At 50.8% G+C, this 22,726-nt stretch overlaps 2 protein-coding genes across 2 annotated transcripts in view; one reads left to right on the forward strand and one right to left on the reverse strand.

The window, feature by feature from the left end:
- The window catches only part of HGS (hepatocyte growth factor-regulated tyrosine kinase substrate), a 14,130-nt gene extending 10,930 nt beyond the window's left edge, over positions 1-3,200 (reverse strand). Inside the window, exons 1-4 of the mRNA XM_007959582.1 lie at positions 3,164-3,200; positions 1,651-1,735; positions 593-668; positions 362-454 (exon numbers count right to left, since the gene is read on the reverse strand). Coding sequence (XP_007957773.1) covers positions 362-454; positions 593-668; positions 1,651-1,735; positions 3,164-3,200 — 291 coding nt within the window. The remainder of the gene's footprint in view (positions 1-361; positions 455-592; positions 669-1,650; positions 1,736-3,163) is intronic.
- Positions 3,201-11,618: 8,418 nt separating this feature from the next.
- On the forward strand, positions 11,619-19,700 carry ARL16 (ADP ribosylation factor like GTPase 16). The gene is made up of 5 exons (XM_007959809.2): positions 11,619-11,751; positions 11,868-11,926; positions 18,653-18,766; positions 19,268-19,383; positions 19,529-19,700. The coding sequence occupies exons 1-5, from the start codon at positions 11,664-11,666 to the stop codon at positions 19,698-19,700; spliced, it is 549 nt and encodes a 182-aa protein (XP_007958000.1). The 5' UTR covers positions 11,619-11,663.
- The last annotated feature ends 3,026 nt before the right edge of the window (positions 19,701-22,726 follow it).

Raw genomic sequence — 22,726 nt, forward strand, 5'->3', positions numbered from 1 at the left:
CCCTGAGGGACGTGGGGCTGTGTCCTGACCCTGAGGAGATGGGCTGTGTCCTGACCCTGAGGGGTGTGGGGCTGCGTCCTGACCCTGACGGGCGTGGGGCTGCGTCCTGACCCTGAGGAGATGGGCTGCGTCCTGACCCTGAGGGGCGTGGGGCTGCGTCCTGACCCTGAGGGGTGTGGGGCTGCATCCTGACCCTGAGGGGCGTGGGGCTGCGTCCTGCCCTGCATCACCCCAGGCCCAGAGCACGAGCCCCGACGGTGCTGTGACTATTAGGATTTGCCTCAGCATCCTCCACCGTGCCCAGCCCTGTCTCTGGTCTCTGCTCTGCCCAGAGGAGAGGAGCCACCCACACCGCGCCCACCTTCAGCAGCTCCTTCAGCTCCTCCATCGTCTGCTTGTTGGCCACCTCATCATGGACGGTCTGGCCACAGTTCTTTACCACTGACTCCATGACCTGCAGGGCCAGAGGGCAAAGGTCAGCACACCTCCTCCCTGATGAGGCCTCTCAGACCCGTAGACCGTGGGACCCATCTGCAAGGGACTCGACTTGTTTCTGTGCACTGTCAAGGATGGGGGCCCGGGATGCAGTCACCTCGAGGGCATACAGGGCCACGTGGGGGTTCTTGTCATTGACTTTCTTCTTGATGGCACTCACAGCATACTTTGCCCTGAAAGAACAGTGTTGAGCAGAAACAGAGAGGCGAGAGAATTCCGGGAACACCTCAGCCGCAGAGACAGCAAACGCCCATGTGCCTAATGGGCCCCAGGTCAACGCTGTGGCGGCCACGGATCACCAGCTGGGCAGAAGGACCACAGACCTATCCCAGGGCTCACCACCCAGCACACACCCACACTGCTGCGTGTCAGGCCCCGTGCTGCTCAGTGCACACCAGGCAAGACACCAAGGGGCCTAGGGGTCAGGCAGGAGCACCAAGCAGCCACCCAACAAGCACAGGCCGACATTTCACATGTTCCCCCCACCAAGCACAGACCCCACTTACTGCATTTCCCCCCTGCCAAGTACAGGAACCCCACTTATTGTACGTTGCCCTCACTAAGCAAAGCCTTCACTTACTGTGTATCCCCCTGCTGTACACAGGCTCCCCTGCTTTGTGACTCCCCAAAACAAACACAGGCTCCCCCACTTTTTGCATCCCCCTAAAGCTGAGTGCAGGACTTCCACTCACTACACTTCCCCTCTGCTGAACACAGGACCCCCAACTTATTGCATGTTTCCCCACCTTATGTGTGTTCACCCTGCCAAGTGCAGGCTCTCCACTCACTGTATGTCCCCCCACTGAGTGCAGGCTCCCCCCACTCACTGTGCATCCTCCCCCACTGAGCACAGGGACCCCCCCACTCACTGCGCATCCCCCGTGAGCAGGACCCCCATTCACTGTGTCCTCTCACTGAGCATAGGCTCCTCCGCTCACTGTGGATTCCCCCCACTGAGTGCAGGCCCCCAACTCACTGAGTGTCCTCCCCGAGCAGGACCCCACTCACTGTGCATCCCCCATGAGCAGGACCCCCACTCACTGTGTGTCACCCCACTGAGTGCACGCCCCCCCACTCACTGTGTATCCCCCCCAGTGAGCTCAGGCCCCCCACTCACTGTGTACCCCCCTGGTGAGCACAGGCCCCCCCACTCACTGAGTGTCTCCTTGGCGGATCAGGTCGCATATCTGCAGGATGGACTCCCAGTCGGTCTCCAGCAGCAGCTGGCTGGTGGCTTTGTCTGGGGAGAAGTGTGTCCATTGCGGGGGGTCTACCTGTTCTGCGGGTCCCTGTGCCCCCAGCTCAGCAATAGGGAGAAAGGTGTCCCCCTCCCCTTGGAAACCTCTGGACCAGATGGAAATGACGGAACCCTGCAGGAGCAGGGGGGTTACGGTGGGCCTGCTTCCTTCACCAGGGTCAGGGGACCATGCCATATGCTTTTCCCAGGCTGGGGTGGCTGCAGACCCTCCCCCTGAAGCACTTCACTCCTTCTCACACAGCCCTATGCCCCAGTGCACCCTTCACTCTCTTGGCAGATGAAGAACTGAGTGCTGAGGTCGCCCCCATGACAACAGCTGCCACAGGGTGAACCAGGACTCCTGCCCAACGCAGACAGCTCCTGACCCAGCCCTGGGTGGGGCGACAGTCGGACCGCAGCTGGGTCCAGGACAGGCCAGAGTCGCAGCTCACGCTGCAGCTCTCAGATCCAGGGGGAAGCAAGGCAGACCCGACCTCCACCACAGTTTCTCCCGCTGACACCTCTGTTCTGCGTCACTATGTCTGGGGGCAGCGACTGCCCCAGGACAGAGAGCAGGGATCGCACGAGGCTTGCCGGTTCCCATATGGACTCAGGGCAGCCAGCTCCTGCACCGATGCTCCAAACGCCCGACGCCGGAGAGGCTCGCAGGCTCAGCCCGCAGGTGCTGACTGCGAGGCAGGCACCCCAAGCGCGGTCTCCCGGAAAGCACGTCCCGGGAGGAAGCAGACAGACCGGGCTGACCACGAGGGCACCTGCTGCGGACACACAGCACGCACGCTGCAGGGGGCGCCTGGCACCCCGCTCTCCCCTTCCCGAGGCCGGGCCGCCCGTGGGGCCCCAGGGAGGGCCCTCGGGTTCCCGCCTGCTGGGCCGAGGGCTGTTCGGTTCCAAGCCTCTCCGACCCGCTGGGTTGGGCTCAGGACTGAGTCACACCATCTCGTGACTCAGGACTCGGGCCCGCTGGGTCGGACGCGACTGCGGGCGACCGGAGCCGGGGGTTTGGTTGGTTCTTAGCTGGGAATTTGCAAACCGTCCCGCTCGCAGAAATCGGACCGAAAGCCCGAGCGGCAGCCCCTCTGCGGCTTGTCGCCCGTGTTCTCCGCGTACCCTCATCTACATTCGGGGTGGCGTCGGCTGCCAGCTCTCGGAGAACCCCGAAACGCTACGGAAAGCGAGCGCGGGAGGAGCTGCGCCGCGCTCGGGGGCCCGGGGATGGGGATCGCCACGGCAGGCTCCGGACCCGCCTCTCGCTCGCCTCCCGGCAGGACCGCGGCCCCTCCCGGTCCTCGGCCCGGCTCCGAGGACTGCGCGGGCGGCGGGTCAGGCCTTCAGGCCGGAGCCCCGCTGACTCAGCCCCGGGCGGAGTCGCGGGGAGCGAGCGCCTGGTCGGTGGGGCGGGGGGCACGTTACCTAGGAGACGCTCGAAGGTGCCGCTGCCGCGCCCCATGGCGACCTCGACCCGAACCCACAGCCGCGGCGCTCCTCCTCAGAGCTGGCTTGCCCCCCAGCTTCCGCTTCCGCCTAGTCCGCAGCGCGCGCACGCTCAGTTGCCAGGCTTGCCCCAAAGCAGTAAGTAGGCAGGCCCTTTCAACGCTGTGAGCTGATTGGACTTGGCCTCTTGGGAAGGTGAGCTTCGAGAACCAATGAACAGTCCGAAGGAGGGGGATGTCCAATGAGAGCGAGACAGAGGATGGGCCCTGAGTTGCCACGGCGCCGGCTAGGGGTTCAAGGAGGAGATCCCGGAGTCGGGGTGTGTCTGCCGTTGGGATCCTTGGGCGGCTGGGAGACGCTGTTGGTGAAGGGACTATCCTCCGCGCTGGACTGGGAGCGGCGGGCGGAGGTGAGGCCAGCTGGGTCCTTCAGCTCGGCCCCCGCTCCGGTCCTTGACGGCTCGCACAGCTGAACACCCACGACGGGAAAGGCGACCTGGGGAACACTCCTCCGACGCAGCCCACGGTAGGTACCGCCCCGCAGGTCCGCCCCCATAGGACGCTGTCGCAGTTGCGAAGCGCTTTAGGCTTTGGTAGGTGGGTGCTAAGCACAGCCTTCGGGGAGGCGCGTGGGGTCTCCGCGAAGGGAGAGCGCCCTCCAGAGGCACCGAGCGGATGGGACGGCAGGTGGGCGGTGGGCTCCGTCCTGCCACCTCCGTCCCCGCGAGATGGCCTCCCAATTTCACAGTCCCCAGAGCGCCCTCTCGCGGCCGCCCCGAAGGCGAGTTCCTCTGACCCCGACGGCGCTGCGGCCCCAGCGCCGACAGCGGGTGTCCGGGCCCCTGGCAGCACCGTCAGCCGCCTGTTCCGCACTGCCCAGCGCCGAGCCCTTGGACAGCGGCAGTTGGGTTCCGGTCCCGGTGCAGAGTGCTGGGCACCTTCCACTGAGGATTGACCGGGGAAAACCAGTGTATTTTAGTTTATTTTTTATTTTTCTTGTGGTGAAAACATACACAAGACATTCGCGAACAAAACAACTCCCCCGTTTACAGCTCAGGGACATTGAGGACATTTTTCGTGGTGTGCCACCATTGTTGGTGTCCTTCCTGACATATCCCCCCACTGTTGGCATAAACCCAGTGCCCCGCAAACAAAGGCTTCCCCTTCCCGCCCTCCTACTCCTGATAACCACAATAATTTTTTTTTTTCCCTCCAACCTATCTAGGGATTTTCCCTCCCCTCCCCGGTCACCAACAAAGTTTCCTTCTGTGTATAAACCTTTCCTTGGTTTGCAAAAGTGGACTCATAGGATATTTGTTCTTCTGTGATTGTTTCACTCAGCATAATGTCCTCCAACTTCATCCACTTTATGTAGTGTTTGCTTGCTTGTTTTGTGATTTGGGTGGAAGTTTACAAAGCAAATTCACTCTTCATACAGCAGTTCACATACACTTTATCTCATGACACTGACTACAATTTACCACGGTGCAACAGCTCCCCTCCCACTTCCTCCCCATAGTTACCTCTTCCCTGTGTCCTTCCCTTCCATGCACTCTCGCCCCCTGAGCTGTCTCCCTGTGCACACACAGCCCTTCTGTTCTCCAATGATTGATCTCTCCAAGGAGTGTATCTACCTAGTGTAAATGTTCAGCTCATATGCCTGTCTTTTGTTTCGCTGGAAGCCACAGATGTGGGTTCAGTTCCAGACCTGACGGGCAGCTAGGGGCTATAGTCTCAGTGGTTCCACCAGGCTCTATCAGACTAGCAAACCTGGTCCCCGCCCCCCTTTTTTTCCCCAAATGATTCTGAGTTTTGTTCCACATTGTTCTCTCTCTATATCCAGGATCTCTTAGATCGATCCCCCTCTGAGTGGTTGACAGTGGTAGCTGGGCACCATCTAGTTCTTCTGGTCTCATAGTCGTATAGGCTGAGGATCACATGGTGTACCAGTTGCTAGGACTAATTATTTCCATGTATCTTTGGTTTTCTTCATTCTTCTTTGCTCTGGACGAGGAGAGACCCATTCTTGCATCTAGATGACCATCTGCAAGTTTTTAAGATACCAGTTGCTACTTGCCAAAGTAGGAAATGGAACAATGTTTTGTGTAGTATGTTATGCCAGTTGAGCTTGATGTCTGCTGTGACTGTGGTCCCAAGCCTACAGGTCCAACTACTCACTCCCTCTGGGTAGGTGGCTGTGGCTAAGAAGTGACTACAACTTTGTCCCTTGTCAGCTCTAGTATATACCTGAGAATTCTTACAGAACATACCAATACACTTGTAGAAACACTGTCTGCCAACCCTATACATGGTCACGGGCACACTCGCCCTGGCATAGACATACCTAATAGTTCAACCTGTCCACCCATCTATCCACCCGTATACTCATGTTTGCCTTCACTGACAATGCAGTACTGTTATGTGCAAAAGGGTTCATCTTTGTTGTCTGTACTTCCCATTCACCTCTCTGTCTTCCTCTTCCTCAGTGCCATCGTGTTGATCACTCACATTTGGTACATGGCCCTTCTCTTCACCCAAATCAATACTTGTTTCTACCTAACAGTGTTCCCTCTCCTCCCCTCCCACCCCTGGTAACCAACAAAGAAAATTTCCTTCCATAGATAAACCTTTCCTTGACTTTTTACAATAATGAACTAATACAATATCTGTTCTTCTGTGATTGACTTATATCACTTAGCATAATGTCTTCCAAGTTCATCCATATTATGCAGTGTATTGCAAACTGTACGTTATTCTTTAGTGCTGAATATCATTCCATTATGTGCATGTACCATAGTTTGGTTATCTACTCTTCCGCTGATGGGCACATAGGTTGTTTCCATCCTTTTGCTATCGTAAATAGTGTGCAAAGAACATGAATGTGCATATATCTGTTCCTATCCTGGCTCTCACCTCTCTAGGATATATACCTAGTAATGGGATTGCTGGGTCAAATGCTATCTCCAATTCCAGCTTTCTAAGGAATCACCATATTGCTTTCCACAGTGGTTGTATCACTTCACAGTCCCACCAACAGTGTATGAGAGTCCCAATCTCTCCACATCCTCGCCAGCATTTATTTTCGGTCTTGTTGAACCTTTCCATCGGTGCTGGGGTAAGACGGTATCTTGTTGTTTTGATTTACATCGCTCTGATGGCCAATGATTGTGAGCATCTCTTCATGTATTAGCTGCCCACCTGAATATCCTCCTTGGTGAAGTGTCTGTTCATGTCTTCTGCCCATTTTTCAATTGGATTGTTAATTCCTTTGGTGTCGAGGCATTGGAGTTTGCTATAAATCTTGGAGATAAGTCCCTCGCCAGGTATGTAATTATCGGCAGATATGAATTTGTTGCTGTCATTTCTGTTACGTGCTTTTTCGTGGTGGTGTAAATATTTTCCTGTACAATGTTTAATAACGTCAAGGAGCTCTATTATGTGGAAAGGCCAGGATTAAGCGAGCTCTTCTGCAGACTGGGCGTTCCCATTGTTAGGGACTGAGTTAAAACACATCACGTGTTAGAGACATTTGTGGACTGTCATCATCTCTTCAGCAGAAATTCCTTTAGATGGAATTTTGCGGTAAAAGAATGCAAAATGCTTTGATCCAGCAGAGGGTCAACCCCACGCTCTCATCCAGAATGGGAGCAAGCAGGGGAGATCCTTGCTCTGTGAAGGGACAGGAAATAATACTAATCTTTCTCTCTGTGATGAGTGAGTTTGACACTTTTTACTCACACACACACACGCGCGTGCGTGCCTTTTTTCTTTCTGAACTAGGCATTTTCTTACCAAATTATAAGGGCTGGTTATGGAGTCAGACTATTAACTTGTTATCACTTAAAATTTAGATATACTCACCAGCTCTTTTCTTCAGTTTTACAGCATTCTGAACACACTGGTACATTTTCATGACAAACTGTTCTTTGAAATCAGGCTTACCACAGGCTACCCAGCTCCAGTTATTCAACAGTCAGTATACAGACACTAAATACTCACTGTGTCCCTACTGTGTGCTCGGTAGGACGGCAACAAAAGCACTCACCTGGGCTTTCTCCTCAACTAAGCTCTCCCGTGAGAGGGGCTGCATCTTTGCCGCTCTGTTTCTCCGTCTGGGAGTAAGGCCGGTCTCTCCCTGTAGTCGTCAGCTTGAGCACCACTGACGGCGTGGCCTGAATGCCGTTTGCTGCGGGCCACGTGCTGGACGTGCACGGCAGGCTGTTCCCAGCATCCCTGGCCGCCAGCCACTGGATGACAGAAGCCCTTGAGCGAGACGCACTGACACGGCGGCCGCGTGCTGTGCCCTACCACGCCTGCTGCTGTGAGCGTGCTGAAGGAGCAGGCGGCGTTTTGTTCTGTTTCACACGGGGTCAACTCGACAGCACCTAACCGAAATAACGCACCCCTTCAGTCACGACAACCCAAACTGTCCCCAAACGTTGCTGACAGTCCCCTGGGGGCAAAATGACCCCAGGTAAGAACAAGTGCTGCACAGACGTCCTTTTACACTCCTCGCTACTTTGTTCTTCCCTCATCCACGCTCTTCCAAGGTTCTTGACATACTTACTTGTAAAGACTAAAGATTGTTAGATCAGGGGTGAAATTCACAGATCATTAACTTATCTAACTAGTTCCTGTGGGTATCTGAAAGCTCAGTTAGCTTTACTCTTCCTTCCGCTGTGTGTGTGTGTTGTTGCTGTTAGGAGCCAGCGACCCCTCTATACAACAGAACGAAAACCCTGCGCAGTGCTATCTTCATGACCCTGCTGTACCTGAGCCCCTCGGTTCAGCCACTGTCAGTCCATCTCATCGAGGGTCTTCCCTTTTCTGCTGACCCTCTACCCTTCTCTGGGGACTGGTCCCTTCTGACAGCACGACCAGAGTGCAAGACACAAGGGCTCGCCACCCTTGCTTCTAAGGAGCATTCTAGCCGGACTTCCTCCAGGACAGATGTGTTTGCTCTTCGGGCGGTCCGTGGTCTATTCAATATTCTTCACCAGCACAACTCAAAGGCATCCGTTCTGCACGCTTCCTTATTCACTATCCAGCTTTCACATCCACACTGTTGTTGTTACATGCCGTCGAGTCGGCCCCGACTCATAGCAACCCCTCCTTGGGTTGCCAAAGCAGTATCACTACGGAAGTAGATTGCCCAACCTTCCTTCCGAGGAGTGGCTGGTGGGATTGAACCACCAGCCTTCTGGTTAGCAGGCAAGTGCCTTAGGCACTGTGCTACTCAAGCTCCCATATTAGGTAACTGAAAATACCATGGCTCGGGTCGGACGCATCCTTAATCCTCACGGTGACATCTTTGCTCCTTAATGCTGTAAAGAGGTCTCCTGCAGCAGACTTACCCAGTGCAATCTGTCATTTGAGGTTTTTCCCCTTGTTCTTCAGGCTGAGGTTTCCATGATCCATTAGTCCTTTGGATTGTTTGAGCGAGTCTTTGACTTTTGTCGTCTGATTTCCTGCCTGCTGCGTCCCTGGGCGTTGGCTGTGGATCCAAGTAGAAGGAAATGCCTGACAGCTTCAGCATTCTCTCCGTTTATTGCGATGCTGCTGACGGTCAATTGGGGGGATCTTTGTCTTCTTTATGTTGAGCTGTAATCCCAACTGAAGACTATTATCTTTGATCTTCATCAGTAAGTGCTTCAAATCGACTTCACTTTCAGCAAGCAAGGTTGTATCATCTGTGTATCACAGGTTATTAGTGAGTCTTCCTCCAGTCCTGATGTCACGTTCATCTTCATATAGTCCAGCTTCTCAGATATTTGCTCAGCATACAGATTCAATAAGTATGTTGAAAGGATACAACTCTGACACACCCCTTTCCTGATTTTAAGCCATGCAGTATCCCCTTGTTCTGTTCAAACAACAGCCTCCTGATCTATGTACAGGTTCCTCGTGAGCATAATTAAGTGTTCTAGAATTCCCATTCTTCGCAGTGTTATAATTTGTTATGATCCACACTATTGAATGCCTTTGCATAGTCAATAACATACAAAACTAAAAAAAAAAAAACAAACAAACAAACTCAACTGCCATCGAGTCAATTCCAACTCATAGTGACCACCTTTGGGTTTCCAATGTGATAAATCTGTATGGATGTAGATTGCCCAGTCTTCCTTCTGGTTAGCAGTCGAATACCTTAGTCACTATGCCACTAGACATCCTTCAATAAAACACAGGTAAGCATTTTTCTGGTATTCTTTGCCAAGATCTGTCTGACATCAGCAGTAATATCCCTCGTTCCACATCTTCTTTGGAATCCAGCTTGGATTTCTGGCAGTTCCCTGCTGATGTACCGCTGCAACCAAATTGAATTAAATTCATCAGAACTTTATTTGCATGTGATATTAATGATGTTGACTGATAATTTCTGCATTCTGTTGGATCACCTTTCTTTAGAATGGGATCTTTTCCAGTTAATGGGTTAGGTAACTATCTTGCAAATTTCTTGGCATAAAGGAGTGAGGCCTTCCAGCGCTGCATCCATTTGTTGAAACATCTCGGTGGGTATTCTGTTAGTTCCTGGAGCCTGGTTTTTCACCAATTCCTTCATTGCAGCTTGGACGTCTCCTTCAGTACCACCAGTTCTTGATCGTATACTACCTCCTCAAATGGTTGTACGCCAACCAGTTCTTTTTGGTACAGTGACTCCATGTATTCCTTCCATTTTCTTTTGGTGCTTCTTGCATCATTAAATATTTTACCCATAGGATCCTTCAAAATTGCAACTGGAAGCTTGAATTTTTTCTCTACTTCTTTCAGCTGGAGAAATGCTGAGCGTGTTCTTCCCTTTTGATTTTCTGACTCCAGGTCTTTGCACATTTCATTATAATACTTTGTTTTTTCAATCTGCTCTTTGAAATCTTCTGTTCAGATCTTTTATTTCATCATTTCTTCCATTTGCTTGAACTACTCTTCATTTGCAAGTTTCAGAGTCTCTTCTGACATCTATTTTGGTCTTTCCCTTTTTTCCTGTGTTTTAGATTATCTTTGGTTTTGTCTACTTGGAAAACCCAAAAATTATTTTTCTGCTATTTCCTTGGATTTTCCAGGTACACAATCCTATCATTAACTTTGTTTTCTTTTCTCAGTTTATTCCACTGACCAAAACTTCTAGAACATTAAGAATAATGACAGTAGAAATTCTCATGGTTCCCTTTTGGGTCTGTAAACGCTTTCTACACACATAGGAACTATACGCAAACTCAAACTCTCAACAAGGCCCACGAGTCACCCAAAAAGGTTAAGAAACTCTCCTTGAAAGCACAGGGATGACTAGAAGTTCTCTACAAAGTATCTCCCAGTTTTAATAAACACAAAGTAACTGTCCACACACTCTTAGGAAACAGCCAAGGTCTGTGGTCCCCTGAAAGTAGTGAACATGCCAAGTAGCACCTACAAAGGCCAATACATCATCTCTAGGTTAAGAGATTGAGAGAATGGATGAACCGACGGACAATGGCCAGACCAGACCGAAACCCAGAACTCTGACCCACAACCTGCAGCTTCCAGCCCAAGAAGCCAAACAAGAACTCCTGTAACAATGGGCCCCAAATGGCCAGGACTTGATTAATGAGGACGTTTCCAAAAAAAAATAAATAAAATCTAAAACCACAACTACACCCACTGCAGTTGAGTCGGTTCTGACCCACAGCGCCCCTAGAAGACAGAGTGGAACCGCTCCATAGGGTTTTCTAGGCTGTCAATCTTCACAGAAGCTGACTGTCTCATCTTTTTCCTACAGAGCAACTAAACCAAAAACCACTCATTGCCATCCAGTTAATTCCAACTCATAGAGCCCCGTTTGGGTTTCTGAGTTGGCAAATCTGGGTTTGAACTGCCGACCTTTTGGTTAACTGCCCAATGAGGACCAAAAAGCCCGAACTAGACTCACTGCCATTGAGTCCTTTGGGACTCAGGGCAGCCCCCATTGGGTTTCCGAGGCTGTCAATATGTACAGAAGTAGATGGCCCAGTCGTCCTTATGCGGAGAAGCTGGTGTTTGAACCGCTGACCTTCCGGTGAGCGATTAAGTCCTCTATCCACTATACCACCAGGGCCCCTTCACGGAGAAGGACCAACAAAAAAACCAAACTCACTGCCCTCTTGTCAGATCTGACTCATAGCGACCTCTCCTTGGGTTTCCTAGGTGGTATCACTAGGGACGTAGATCACCCAACCCTCCTTCTGAGGAGCGGGTGGTGTGTTTGAACCGGCAACTGGTTAGCAATCAAATGCACATTACATCATAAGCCGTCCAGGGGCTTTGCAGGGGTGTGCATGCGCAGTCGCCCTGCTGGGCCAAGAGCACTGAGGGGGGTCTTTCTGCTCGGGTCCACAAATGCTGTGCGCTGATTGGACCTGGCCCTTAGGACGTAAGTTCCAAGAACCAATGAGAAGTCTGGAGGCCGGGCCTGTCCGGTGAGAGTGAGGCGGGGACGGGATCTGCGTTACCACGGCGCCGGCCTACGAATGCCGGGAGGAGAGCGCGGTGTCGCCATGTGTCTCCTCTTGGGAGCCGCGGGTGTCGGCAAGACGCTGCTGGTGAAGCGACTGCAGAATATCCTTCCGCACCGGGCGGGGGGCGGGGGGGGCAGAATGGGGGAGCGGCGGACGGAGGTGGGACGCGCAGAGTCCTTCAGCTCGGCTCCGGTACGGGTCCTTGACCACTTCCACAGCTGAGCGCCCACGACGGGAAGGGCGACCTGGGGGACCCGCCTCCGACGCGGCCCACGGTAGGTACGGCCCCGCAGGTCCGCCCCCATAGGACGCTGTCGCGGTTGCGAAGCGCTTTAGGCTCTGGTAGGTGGGTGCTAAGCACAGCTTTCGGGGAGGCGCGTGGGGTTTCCGCGAAGGGGGAGCGCCCTCCAGCGGCACCGAGCGGACGGGACGGCAGGTGCGCGGCGGGCTCCGTCCTGCCACCTCCGTCCCCGCGAGGTGGCCTCCCAACTTCACAGTCCCCAGAGCGCCCTCTCGCGGCCGCCCCGAAGGCGAGTTCCTCTGACCCCGACGGCGCTGCGGCCCCAGCGCCGACAGCGGGTGTCCGGGCCCCTGGCAGCACCGTCAGCCGCCTGTTCCGCACTGCCCAGCGCCGAGCCCTTGGACAGCGGCAGTTGGGTTCCGGTCCCGGTGCAGAGTGCTGGGCACCTTCCACTGAGGATTGACTGGAGAAGCCTTGTCATGTTGAGCATGTTACTGTGCTTGAGGGGAAAGTGTACAGAGGAAATTCGTTTCCATAGAAGAATCCCCGCTAAACAAGGGGCTGGTCGGCCATGCCACCCTCAACCTGCATGACCGTGAGAGCGGAAGAACTAGGTGGTGGACAGCTACCACTGTCAACCCCTGGGAGGGGCATCAGTGCTGGAGATGGTGGGTAGAGTGGGAGAGTAATGTGCAACAAAACTCAAAATCATAAAAAGAAAAATCATGTTTACTGGTCTGATAGAGCCCGCTCAGACCCCCAAGACTATGACCCCTACTTACCCTTCCGGTCTGGGATTGAACTCAGTCCCGCGGCTTCCGGCCAAACAATAGACAGGCGTGTGGAGAACAGAAGGGCAGTGTTTGCACAGGAGATAGCTGGGACAGCAGGAGTTCATGGGAAGGAAGGACACAGGGAAGAGGTAACTACAGGGAGGAAGTCGGAAGAGAGCTGTTACATTGTGGAGACTGAAGTCAATGTCATGAGGCAAAATGTGTATGAACTGCTGTATGGAAAATGAATTTATTCTGTAAACTTTCACCCAGATTTCCCCCCCCTCACAAACACACACACACACACACACACACACTCTGGTTGGAAACCATACCCCCAAGGAAACTCCATGCGCTTGACTAAGGCAGTGCAAGGTTGTGGAGGGTGGTGACTGGAGTCCCACCCAGAAGGAAAGCAGTAAGTCCATACATCCCACCTTAATCCTGCCTCATTGGCAACACTCCCAGATGGGACCATAATACAAGGCATAGAGACACATGTCAAAATGAAGAGGCATTACCTCCTTATATAACTGTCAGATTACAGTACTTACACAGCTGCCAAACCACTGGAAAGCATGGCCCCAGGAAGTTGACATACAACCCTAACCGTTACCTGTTTCATACACCTTATTTGTATCAGCAGCAGGTTGTCCCTTTACACCACAGGCGCCTTATTTGCATAGTCCCACCCAGTCTTTGTGTGTGAGGCTGCAGAAAGGACATGAGGGAGGCATCCTCATCTGACTTCCTCTAACTTCATGAAGGGGAGAGGGAACTGCCATCAGTGTCAACAGCCAGGGCTGGTTCCTAGGAGGTCAAAGTCAGACTTGCTGCTACCCTGGAACCTTTTTACAAGGTCTGACACCAGCTGTCCCTCCCACGGCACTCTGCTGGTTCAATAAGTCCTTGCAGTGGCCGCACACAACTCACAGATAATACGATTATGGGATTTATTAGGGAAGTAACAAGTTCCTTTCAGGTTTGGGAACACTCAAGGTACAATTCTTCAGTCAGTATGGCCTCTCCTGTCTGGCCTCTGCCCAGCTCTGCCAATATACTCCACCAGGGAGCGTCCTGCCCAAGGGCACTCAGTGTTCTTGCCCAGTCTCCTGCCGGTCTCTTGGCTCTGTTGTCTCTGCGGCAGCTGTCTTGTTGTTTTGGTGCAGGGAGCTTGGGTCCAAAGTCATGCTTTACTGCTTCTCTCTGATGGTAATGAGGTCCCCCTTTTCCCCTCTGCGATGGCTCACTTTGAGCCTGGTGCAATGGCGAGACAGACCCGTCCTCAAGAGTTCTGTACAGCTCCCTTGCATGCTCCCACCCCCCAAGTGTGCCATGTACCTTCTTTACACTTAGCAAGCCCTGCAGTCGGTCTGCTGGACCACAGTCACCTCACATTTACATAGTTCCGGTCATCTGGTGGGAGTCACAAAGGCTGTACCACAAGTTTGGATCAGAATTGCATTATAGCTATGGATCACTTTGGGTGGGTGGTGGTAGGTGCCATCAAGTCGTCTCCAACTCATAGTGACCCCATGCACAGCAGAACAAAACGCTGCCGGGTCCCGCACCAGCTCCATGATCCTTGCTGTACTTGAGCTCATCACTCCAGCCACTGGGTCAGTCCATCTCGTTGAGGGCCTTCCCCTCTATCATTGACCCTCCACCTTACCAAGCTTGACATCCTTCTCCAGGGAATGGTCCCTTCTGATAACATGACCAAAGTAGGTGAGACGAAATCTGGCCATTCTCACCTCCAAGGAGCATTCCAGCTGCACTTCCTCCAGGACAGGTCTGTTAGTTCTTTTAGCAGCCCACAGTACTTTCAGCATTCTTCACCAGCACCACAACTCAAAAGCATCAACTCTTCTTCAGTCTTCCTTATGCATTATCTACCTCTCACATGCATATGAGGCGATTGAAAATACCATGGCTTGTGTCAGGTGCACCTTAGTCCTCAAGGAGACATCTTTGCTCCTCAGCACTTGAAAGAGGTCCTTTGTAGCTGACCTGCCCAGTGCTATACGTCGTCTGATGTCCTGACTGCTGCTTCCATTGGCGTCAGTTGTAGAACCAAGCAATGTGAAGCCTTTGACAACGTCAGTCTTTTCTCCATTTACCATAATGCTGCTTATAGGTCCAGTTGTGAGGATTTTTGTTTTCTTTACATTGAGATGTAATCCATACTGCAGACTGTATTCTTCAGTCTTCATCAGTAAGTGCCTCAAGTCATCCTTGCATTCAGCAAGCAAAGTTGTGTCATTAGCGTATCGCAGGTTGTTAATGATTGTTCCTCCAATCTTGATTCATATCAATTCTTCTTCATATCGTCCAGCTTCTCGGATTATTTGCTCAGCATATAGATCAAATAGATATGGTGAAAGGATACAACCCTGACACAAACCCTTCTTGATTTTAAACCATGCAGTGTCCCCTTGTTCTGTTTGAATGACAGGTCTATGTACAGGTTCCTCATGAATACAATTAAGTGTTCTGGAATTCCCATTCTTCTCAATGTTATCCACAGTTTGTTATGATCCACACAATCAAATGCCTTTGCATAGTCAATAAAACACAAGTAAACATCTCTCTGGTATTCTTTGCTTTGAGCCAAGATCTATCTGACATCACAATGATATCCCTTGCATTCCATCACCAGGGATAATTAACACATCTTGATTCCACATTTCGTCAATTTCAGACTGCAGAAGCTGATAAAAATCTTCAGTTTCTTCATCTTTGGCTTTGGTGGTTGGTGTGTAAATTTGAATAATAGTCATATTAACTGGTCTTCCTTGTAGACATATAGGATATTATCCTATCCTGACAGCTTTGTACTTCAGGACAGATCTCAAAACATCCTTTGCGATGATGAATGCCACACCATTCCTCTTCAAATTGTCATTCCCTGCACAGTAGATCATATGGTTGTCTGATTCAAAATGGCCAAAACCAGTCCATTTCAGCTCACTAATGCCTAGGATATCAATCTTCATGTGTTCCATTTCATGTCTGAGAACTTCCAATTCTCCTAGATTCATACTTTGTACATTCCATGTTCTGATTATTAATAGATATTCGCAGCTCTTTCTCCTCAATTTGAGTGGTGCCACGTTAGCAAATGGAAGTCTCAAAAACTTTACTTTATCCATAGCAGTAAGGTTGGTTCTACTCTGATGGTGCAGCTCTTTCCCAGTCGTGTTTTGAGAGCCTTCTAAACTAAGAGGCTTGTCTTCCTGCACTGTGTGGGACAATGCTTCTGGGCTGCACGAAGTTGCTCAGTAATATATCAGACAGTGTCTCTCTGCTATTCATAAGGTTTTCCCTGGCCAATTCTTTGAGACGTAGATGGCCTCTTTACTGGTGCATTTAAACCATTTATATTCAGTGTGGTGATAGATAGGCATGAATTTTGTTACGCTTTTTTTTTGTACATGGTGCTAATAGTTTCTTAAGGAGCTCTGATAACATAGTGGCTAAAGCATTCAGCTGCTAAGCAGAAGGTTGGTGGTTTGAACTCACCAGCTGCTCCACAGGAGAAAGATGAAGCAGTCTGCTTGTGTAAAGGTTGACTGCCTTGGAGACCCTACTAGACAGTTCTACTCTCCTGTGGAGTGGTTATGAGTTGGAATCAACTTGATGGCAGTGGGTTTGATTTTTTGGATTTGGTTCCCTGTTTTCAGTTTTGTAGCTTTATTTTACTTTTGGAAGTTCTTTATCTGGGTTGGTATCTGAGTGATGCTGTTATGTGTCTTAATCTCAGATTGTTGTCTGATGTCCTTGATTCTTTATCCAAAGGATGCCCTTTAATATTTCTGGTGAGGTTGGTCAGGTTTTTACCAATTCCCTTAGTGTATTTTCATCTGGGAATGTCCTACTTGTACCATCATATTTGAGACACAGTGGTGCCCGAATAGACACAGTAGTGCCCGAATATACAGTTCTTGGTTGGCAATCCTTTTTTTTTTGCAGGGTTTTATATATGACATTCTATTACCTTCTTGACTGCATGGTTTCTTCTGAGAAATCAGAACTTAGTTTTATTGGTTCCTTTTGTAAGTGATAACTGTTTGTCCTAAGCTGCTTTCAGAATTCTTTGTATTTTGTTTTGGAAAGTTTGATTGTGATATGTCTTGTTGACTTTCTTTTAGGGTCTCTTCTGTATGGGGTTAGTTGAGCTTCTTGAATGGAAACTTTCTCATCTTTCATGATACCAGGAAAGTTTTCTGCTAGCACATCTTCAAAAATTTGTGCTTTCCCCCCGCTTCCTGTTCTGGAATTCCAATCATGAATAATTGATGGTGTCTCATATAACTCTTAGGCTCTCTTCATTTTTCTTTGTTCTCTTTTGATTGTTCCTTGAATAAATCAGTGTAAAAGGATTTGGGCTCTATTTTGCTGATTCTTTCTTCCGTTTATCCAGTTCTAGTTCTGTGCCCTTCTGTTACCTATTTCTGACACTCCACCATGAAGCTCCTGGATTTCTGTTTGCTGTTTCTGTGTGGTTTCTCATTGTCCATGTGTTTCATCATTTTGGTCCTGCATTGTTTTCCCAAATTATTATAAAAATTTCTATGTGTTTTCCTTGGTCTTTTTGAGGTCCTGTGTGTAAGTGTTTTGAATTCCTTGTCAGATAGCTGTACTACCATTTCTTTCTTGGGAAGGGTTTCTGCCCTTTCATTTTGGCCACTTCCTTGAGCCGTTTTGTCCTGTTTATGTGCTTTAATACTGTCTTCATACTGCGAGGCATTAGGTGTTGATTTCATCCTGGTTTTTTGTTTAGTTTTGTTTTGTTTAATACTGTCTTCATACTGCAAGGCATTAGGTGTTGATTTCATCCTGGTTTTTTGTTTACTTTTGTTTTGCTGTATCAGGGCAGGTGGGTGGGCATGCTCCATTGGTTGCTAGTGGGCAGCACGGGCACACATCATGTGTCTCTGGGTGGGTGAGCAGATGGTTGGTGGTGTGAGCATGGGTCTCTATTCACTGCTCATATGGGCAGGCTGAGCATGGGCTGGGTGAGTGAGGGCACTCGCTGTGTGGGCAGGGTGGCCGAGGCACAGGACCACAATCTCCACCATCTTCCAGGTTTGTGTGCAGAGGTGTGTGGCAGGTGAGTGGGCACACAGGAGCATGCTCTCTAGTGCTCACCAGGGCAGTGGGTAGAGGTGTGTGACAGGCACATGGGAGTGCGAGGGTGCACTTCTGTCACTTGTTGGGTGGGCAGGGAGGGCAGGCGATGGTTTTGTACTATGGTTTCTGGTTAGCCAGTGTGGCAGGGGCATGGGCGCTCCTGCTACTGTGATTGGGGGGGGAGCATACTCCTCTGGTCACTGGAGGTGGTGCCAGGAGAGGGGTGGCTTCCTGGTGAGGCATCCAGTGTCAACACTCTGCCTCTGTTACTCCATGTGTCCCACGTCCCCCAGTGCAGAGGGCCCACTTTGGGTGTAGACCTGCCTCTTGACCCAGCTCCCTCTCTGCTCTGTGGAACTTTAACCTTCTTTCCTGCACTTCTTCTTCTTAGGCCCCAGATCATGTCCTGCCCACCTTGCTTCACCCCAGTTATATCAACACAGCTTTCCTGCCTAGTGAATTCCATGAAGCTGCCTTCCTGCACCCCTCGCCCACGGCTTCTGCTGTTTCTGGGTGGTTTCCAGTTGTCCATATAGTTCATCATTTTAGTCTTGCATTGTTTTCCTGAATCACTCTAAAGTCTTGTCTGTGTTTTCCTTGGTTGTGAGATGGCTGCCCTGGGCTGGGATGGAGGGCAGGGCACCTCTGCTGGACATCACTCCTCATTTGCTGCCTGCTTCGAGTTGGTCTTGGAGCCTGTTGTTCCTCTTTCTCCTGTGCAGGGTGCAGGACTGTCACCTGTATCTGCCTCACTAGGGTTCCTGACCTTGCTTTGAAGGATAGTATGGTGTGTCTAAGCTGCCATCTTGGGCCCTCAAAGCTCTTGTGTTCCTGTCTCTTCGCTTTTCCCACAGGTGGGCACCAACCTCACCGACATCGTGGCCCAGAAGAAGATCACCATCAGGGAGCTGGGGGGATGCATGAGCCCCATCTGGCCCAGTTACTATGGAACCTGCCGTGCTCTCCTGGTGGGTCAGAACCCTGGGCCTCCTGAGGTAGTTGGGCTCATTCCCGCCTTGCTAGCCCAGGATGGGGTTTGGATTCTTTGCTGGCTGTGCTATGCAGGGAAACGGGGCCTCCACGGTCATTGTTTCCTTCTCATACCCAAGCCTGGGTCTCTACTGTGCATGCCCCAGAGCTGATGTTAATGCTCATGGAGGCAGACAGTTGTCCCATACCTCTGCCCTGGCCCCATATCTTTACGTTCACATGTGATGTCTGCATCTCTCTGCTGGGCCCATCCTGACAAGGCCTGGGCCCCACATTCCAGACCCTTCCTTGGAGAACTGGTGTCCACATTAGTGGAGGCTTCCGTGGAGGGGATACCGGGTCACCCCACATGGCTCCTTTCCCTCTGCTACTACCTGTTCCCACAGCCCTTTGTTAAGAGCTGTCTTTCTCTCCTAGAGCCAGCTCTGGGCCCCGTGGGTGCCCGCTGTGGCCTTCCTGACCTCTCCCTTCTCCCCCAGTTTGTGCTGGATGCCTCTGACCCCACGCAGCTCTCTGCGTCCTGTGCTCACCTCCTGGGTCTCCTTTCCTCAGAAGAGCTGGCAGAGGCCTCGGTCCTGGTACTCTTCAATAAAACGTGAGGGTGTGTGAGTGGAGGGAGCCTGCGCCCCGGGGCAGAGCCCGAGTGTAGCTGGCGATGGCACTTCAGGGCTGGGCTTTGGCTGGGCCTCTGGGGTGGGTCTGGAACAGCTGCCAGACTGATAGCCCTTCTTTGACCCCAGTGACCTGCCCTGTTACATGACCGTGGAGGAGATGAAGTCGTTAATGAGGCTCCCAGACATCATCGCCTGCGCCAAGCAGTGCATCAGCACAGCGGAAATCAGCGCCTGGGAAGGCACTGGATTGGCGGGGGTGCTGCGCTGGCTCCAGGACACCCACAGAGCCAGCCGTTGACGGCCAGCTGGGGCGGCCAAGAGGGATGCTGCCAGGGCTCCAGGGTTGGTTCTTGTAGGGCAGAAGGACCCATGTGAGCCTGAGAAGACTCCTGTGCTGAGTTGCAGTGACAGGTAAACTGAGGCACCTAAAATGCAGACGCTCCAGATACCTGGCCTCAGAGTGATGCTCCCGGAGAGACCATCCCCGGGACTGGGAGAGGTGGCCAGGCCTGCTGGGTGGCTCATCCGGCCACCATCCTTCGGGGCACCATCTGAGGCTCCTACCATGCGCTCCCCCCGACGGGAGCACACCTTGGGCAGAACAGTGCACTGAGACGTGGCCTCACAAACCCTGAACCCTGTGGGTCTCTGATGTTCTGTCTGCGTCCCCACAGGTAACAGGAGGTGGACGGCATGATGCCACGGTTACGGGATCCATGTGCTCAGAGGCTTATTGGCTCCGTACATATTTGTTGAATCCCTGCCACCTACTAGCCCTGAGGTGCTGCGGTGTACAGGTTTCTGTGGGTCAAGGGAGGGGGCGAGGAGAAGTTCAGGAGAGGCCCAGGAAGGAGATGGCCAGTTTGCTAACAGGGCCTCAGGGAGAGCTGCGTCTGCCATGGGCAGCTGGTGCGTCCCTGCTGGCTCCAATGCCAAACAGGAGCACTGGCAGTGTGAGTAGCTCAAGGGCCCTAGTGCTTGCAAAGAGGCTTTTTTACAAATGGATGCTTTTGACCTAAGCACTAGTGCCCTCGGCACCATTCCTTGCCCCTCGTTTGCTTCCACTGTTGCTTTCTTGCTGCGCATCCACGTTGCACCACCAGCCTGGAGGACAGCAGACCTGCCCTGGCCTCCTCACCCCCGAGCACCCCTCCTCTCATAGCTGGTTCTTCACTCTTTCCTGAGACTCACCTCCATGGCACTCAGCAGTCCGTCCCCAGAACTGTGCCATGGGGCACAATGGCTCCAAGCTGGGCAGCAGCTACTGACTGCAGCTATGGAAGATGACACGTGGCCCTGACACCCTCCACTCCACTTCTCTCCCCACCTCTCCATGTGGTACACTTGGGCAGTATCTGCATTATTGTAAATAATAATAATAAACCATTTAAGTGCTGCCCACAGAAAAGCCTCATGGAGTGCTGACAGGACCTTCCTCTTTTTTCTTAATTTTTATTGTGATTTGGGTAAGTTTACAACAAATTCACTTCCATACAGCAGTTCATACACATTTTGTTTCATGACATTGACTGCAATTCCCCACAATATAAAAGCTCTCCTCCCACTTCCTCCCCGTAGTTACCTCTCCCCTGTGCCCTTCTTTCCTATGCACTCCTGCCCCCTGAGCTATTTCCCTGTGCAAATCCTGCCCTTCTGTTCTCCCACGATTGGCTGTTCTAAGGAGTGTATCTACCTGATGTAAATGTTCACCCTGTAGGTGTTCTGTTCATTCTTTTGCTTGTCTCTTGCAGTCCTTATTTCCATCTCAGTATCAATCATTCCAATGAACTTTTAAACCCTCATACTGTCAAACACATGAAATGCTTCTTGGACACGTCACCTTGTGGGCCCCTCTGTCCCCTGCCCCAGTCTGGTGGACAGTTCCTCTGAGCTGGGCACTGATCAGGAAAATGAGAAAAGACAAAGCTACTCAGACTTGGAATGAGAGAAGTGATATCATTACAGAGTCTACAGATACTAAAGGATGATAACGGAATACGAAGAGCAACTTGATGCCAATAAATTAAACAACCAAGATGAAACGGACATGAGGGTCACAAACTACCACAGCTCACTGAAGAGGAAACAGCCAACCTGAACCACCTTATATTTATTTAAAGAATTGAATTTGTAATTAAAAACCTTCCCACAAAGAAAACTCCGGGCCCATATAGCCTCATTGGTAATTTCTATTGGACAATTTTTTAAAAATAAACATTTCAATTAAAAACTAGACAGATTTTAATCAACATATATGAAGCATTTAATTGACCTTCAAAGAGGTCTTTATTGTAAATAATTGCAACAGTAAGGGATTTTAAACTGTAAAATTCTTCCACTGAAAATAAAAGACTAAGAAAAGAGGGGTAATGTTCAGGAATTTAGCTTCTGTCAACAAGAAGTGAACATAGGAAAGATGATTGTGGACATACTGCTGTGTATGTGTTCGTCGCACGTCAGTCCACCGTCTGCAGGTAGCCCGAGTGGCCAGAGTCAAAGCCCCTGACTGGCATAAGGCTCTGCGGGGTCTGAACTGCTGCTCCCAAGCTCATGTCCTGCCACTTGCCTTGACCCGACAGGGCTTCTAAGTAAGAAGTAATGCTAACGCTACACACACTTCCAGGAAACTGAACAGGAGAGGACATTTCCAGACTTGCTCTTTGAGGCCAGCATTCAGCTGATACTGAAACCAGACAAGACATCAGAAGGCAACTACAGACCAACATTCCTCAAACACAGATGCAGACATTCTAAAACAAATTTCAATAATATGTAAGAATACTACCTCATGACCAAGTGGCATTTATCCCAGGAATGCAAAGTTGGTTGAACACATGAAAATCAATCAACATAATTCCCTATATTGGCAAACTGAAAAGGAAAAACCTTATCATTGCTAAGGCACAGGAAAATCATTTGACAAACTCCTGTATCCATTCATGGGAAAACAGCACACTGGGAAGGAAGAGAACTTTGTCACCCTGGTGGAGGACACCTATAGATACTATTGTTAATGTGATGCAGGCATACCTCGGAGATACCATGCACTCTGTTCCAGACTACCAGAGTAAAGTGAACTTCTCAAATCGTGAATATTTGGTTTCCCCATGTGTATAAAAGTTATGTTTCAACTGTTATCTATTAAATGTACAAAAGTTTGAAATACCGTTGAGGATGACCAAAATGTAATACAAACACATAGTGAGGACATGCTGTTGGGAAAATGACACTGGCACATTTGCTTGATACAAGGGTGCCACAAACCTTCAAGCTATAGAAAATGCAGTATCCGTGAGGTGCACTCAAACAATGTGTGCCTGCACT

The sequence above is a fragment of the Orycteropus afer genome, unplaced genomic scaffold (genome assembly GCF_000298275.1).
Source record: "Orycteropus afer afer isolate SDZICR_OR568_19922 unplaced genomic scaffold, OryAfe1.0 scaffold00018, whole genome shotgun sequence".
NCBI lineage: Eukaryota > Metazoa > Chordata > Mammalia > Tubulidentata > Orycteropodidae > Orycteropus > Orycteropus afer.

Excerpts from the sequence above, each read along its gene's own strand:
- ARL16 (XM_007959809.2), top strand. The coding sequence starts at position 11,664 with ATGCCGGGAGGAGAGCGCGGTGTCGCCATGTGTCTCCTCTTGGGAGCC. Across the intron at positions 11,752-11,867 it reads GCTGGTGAAGCGACTGCAGA|AGCTGAGCGCCCACGACGGG; the intron begins ATATCCTTCCGC and ends GACCACTTCCAC. Across the intron at positions 18,767-19,267 it reads GAACCTGCCGTGCTCTCCTG|TTTGTGCTGGATGCCTCTGA; the intron begins GTGGGTCAGAAC and ends CTTCTCCCCCAG.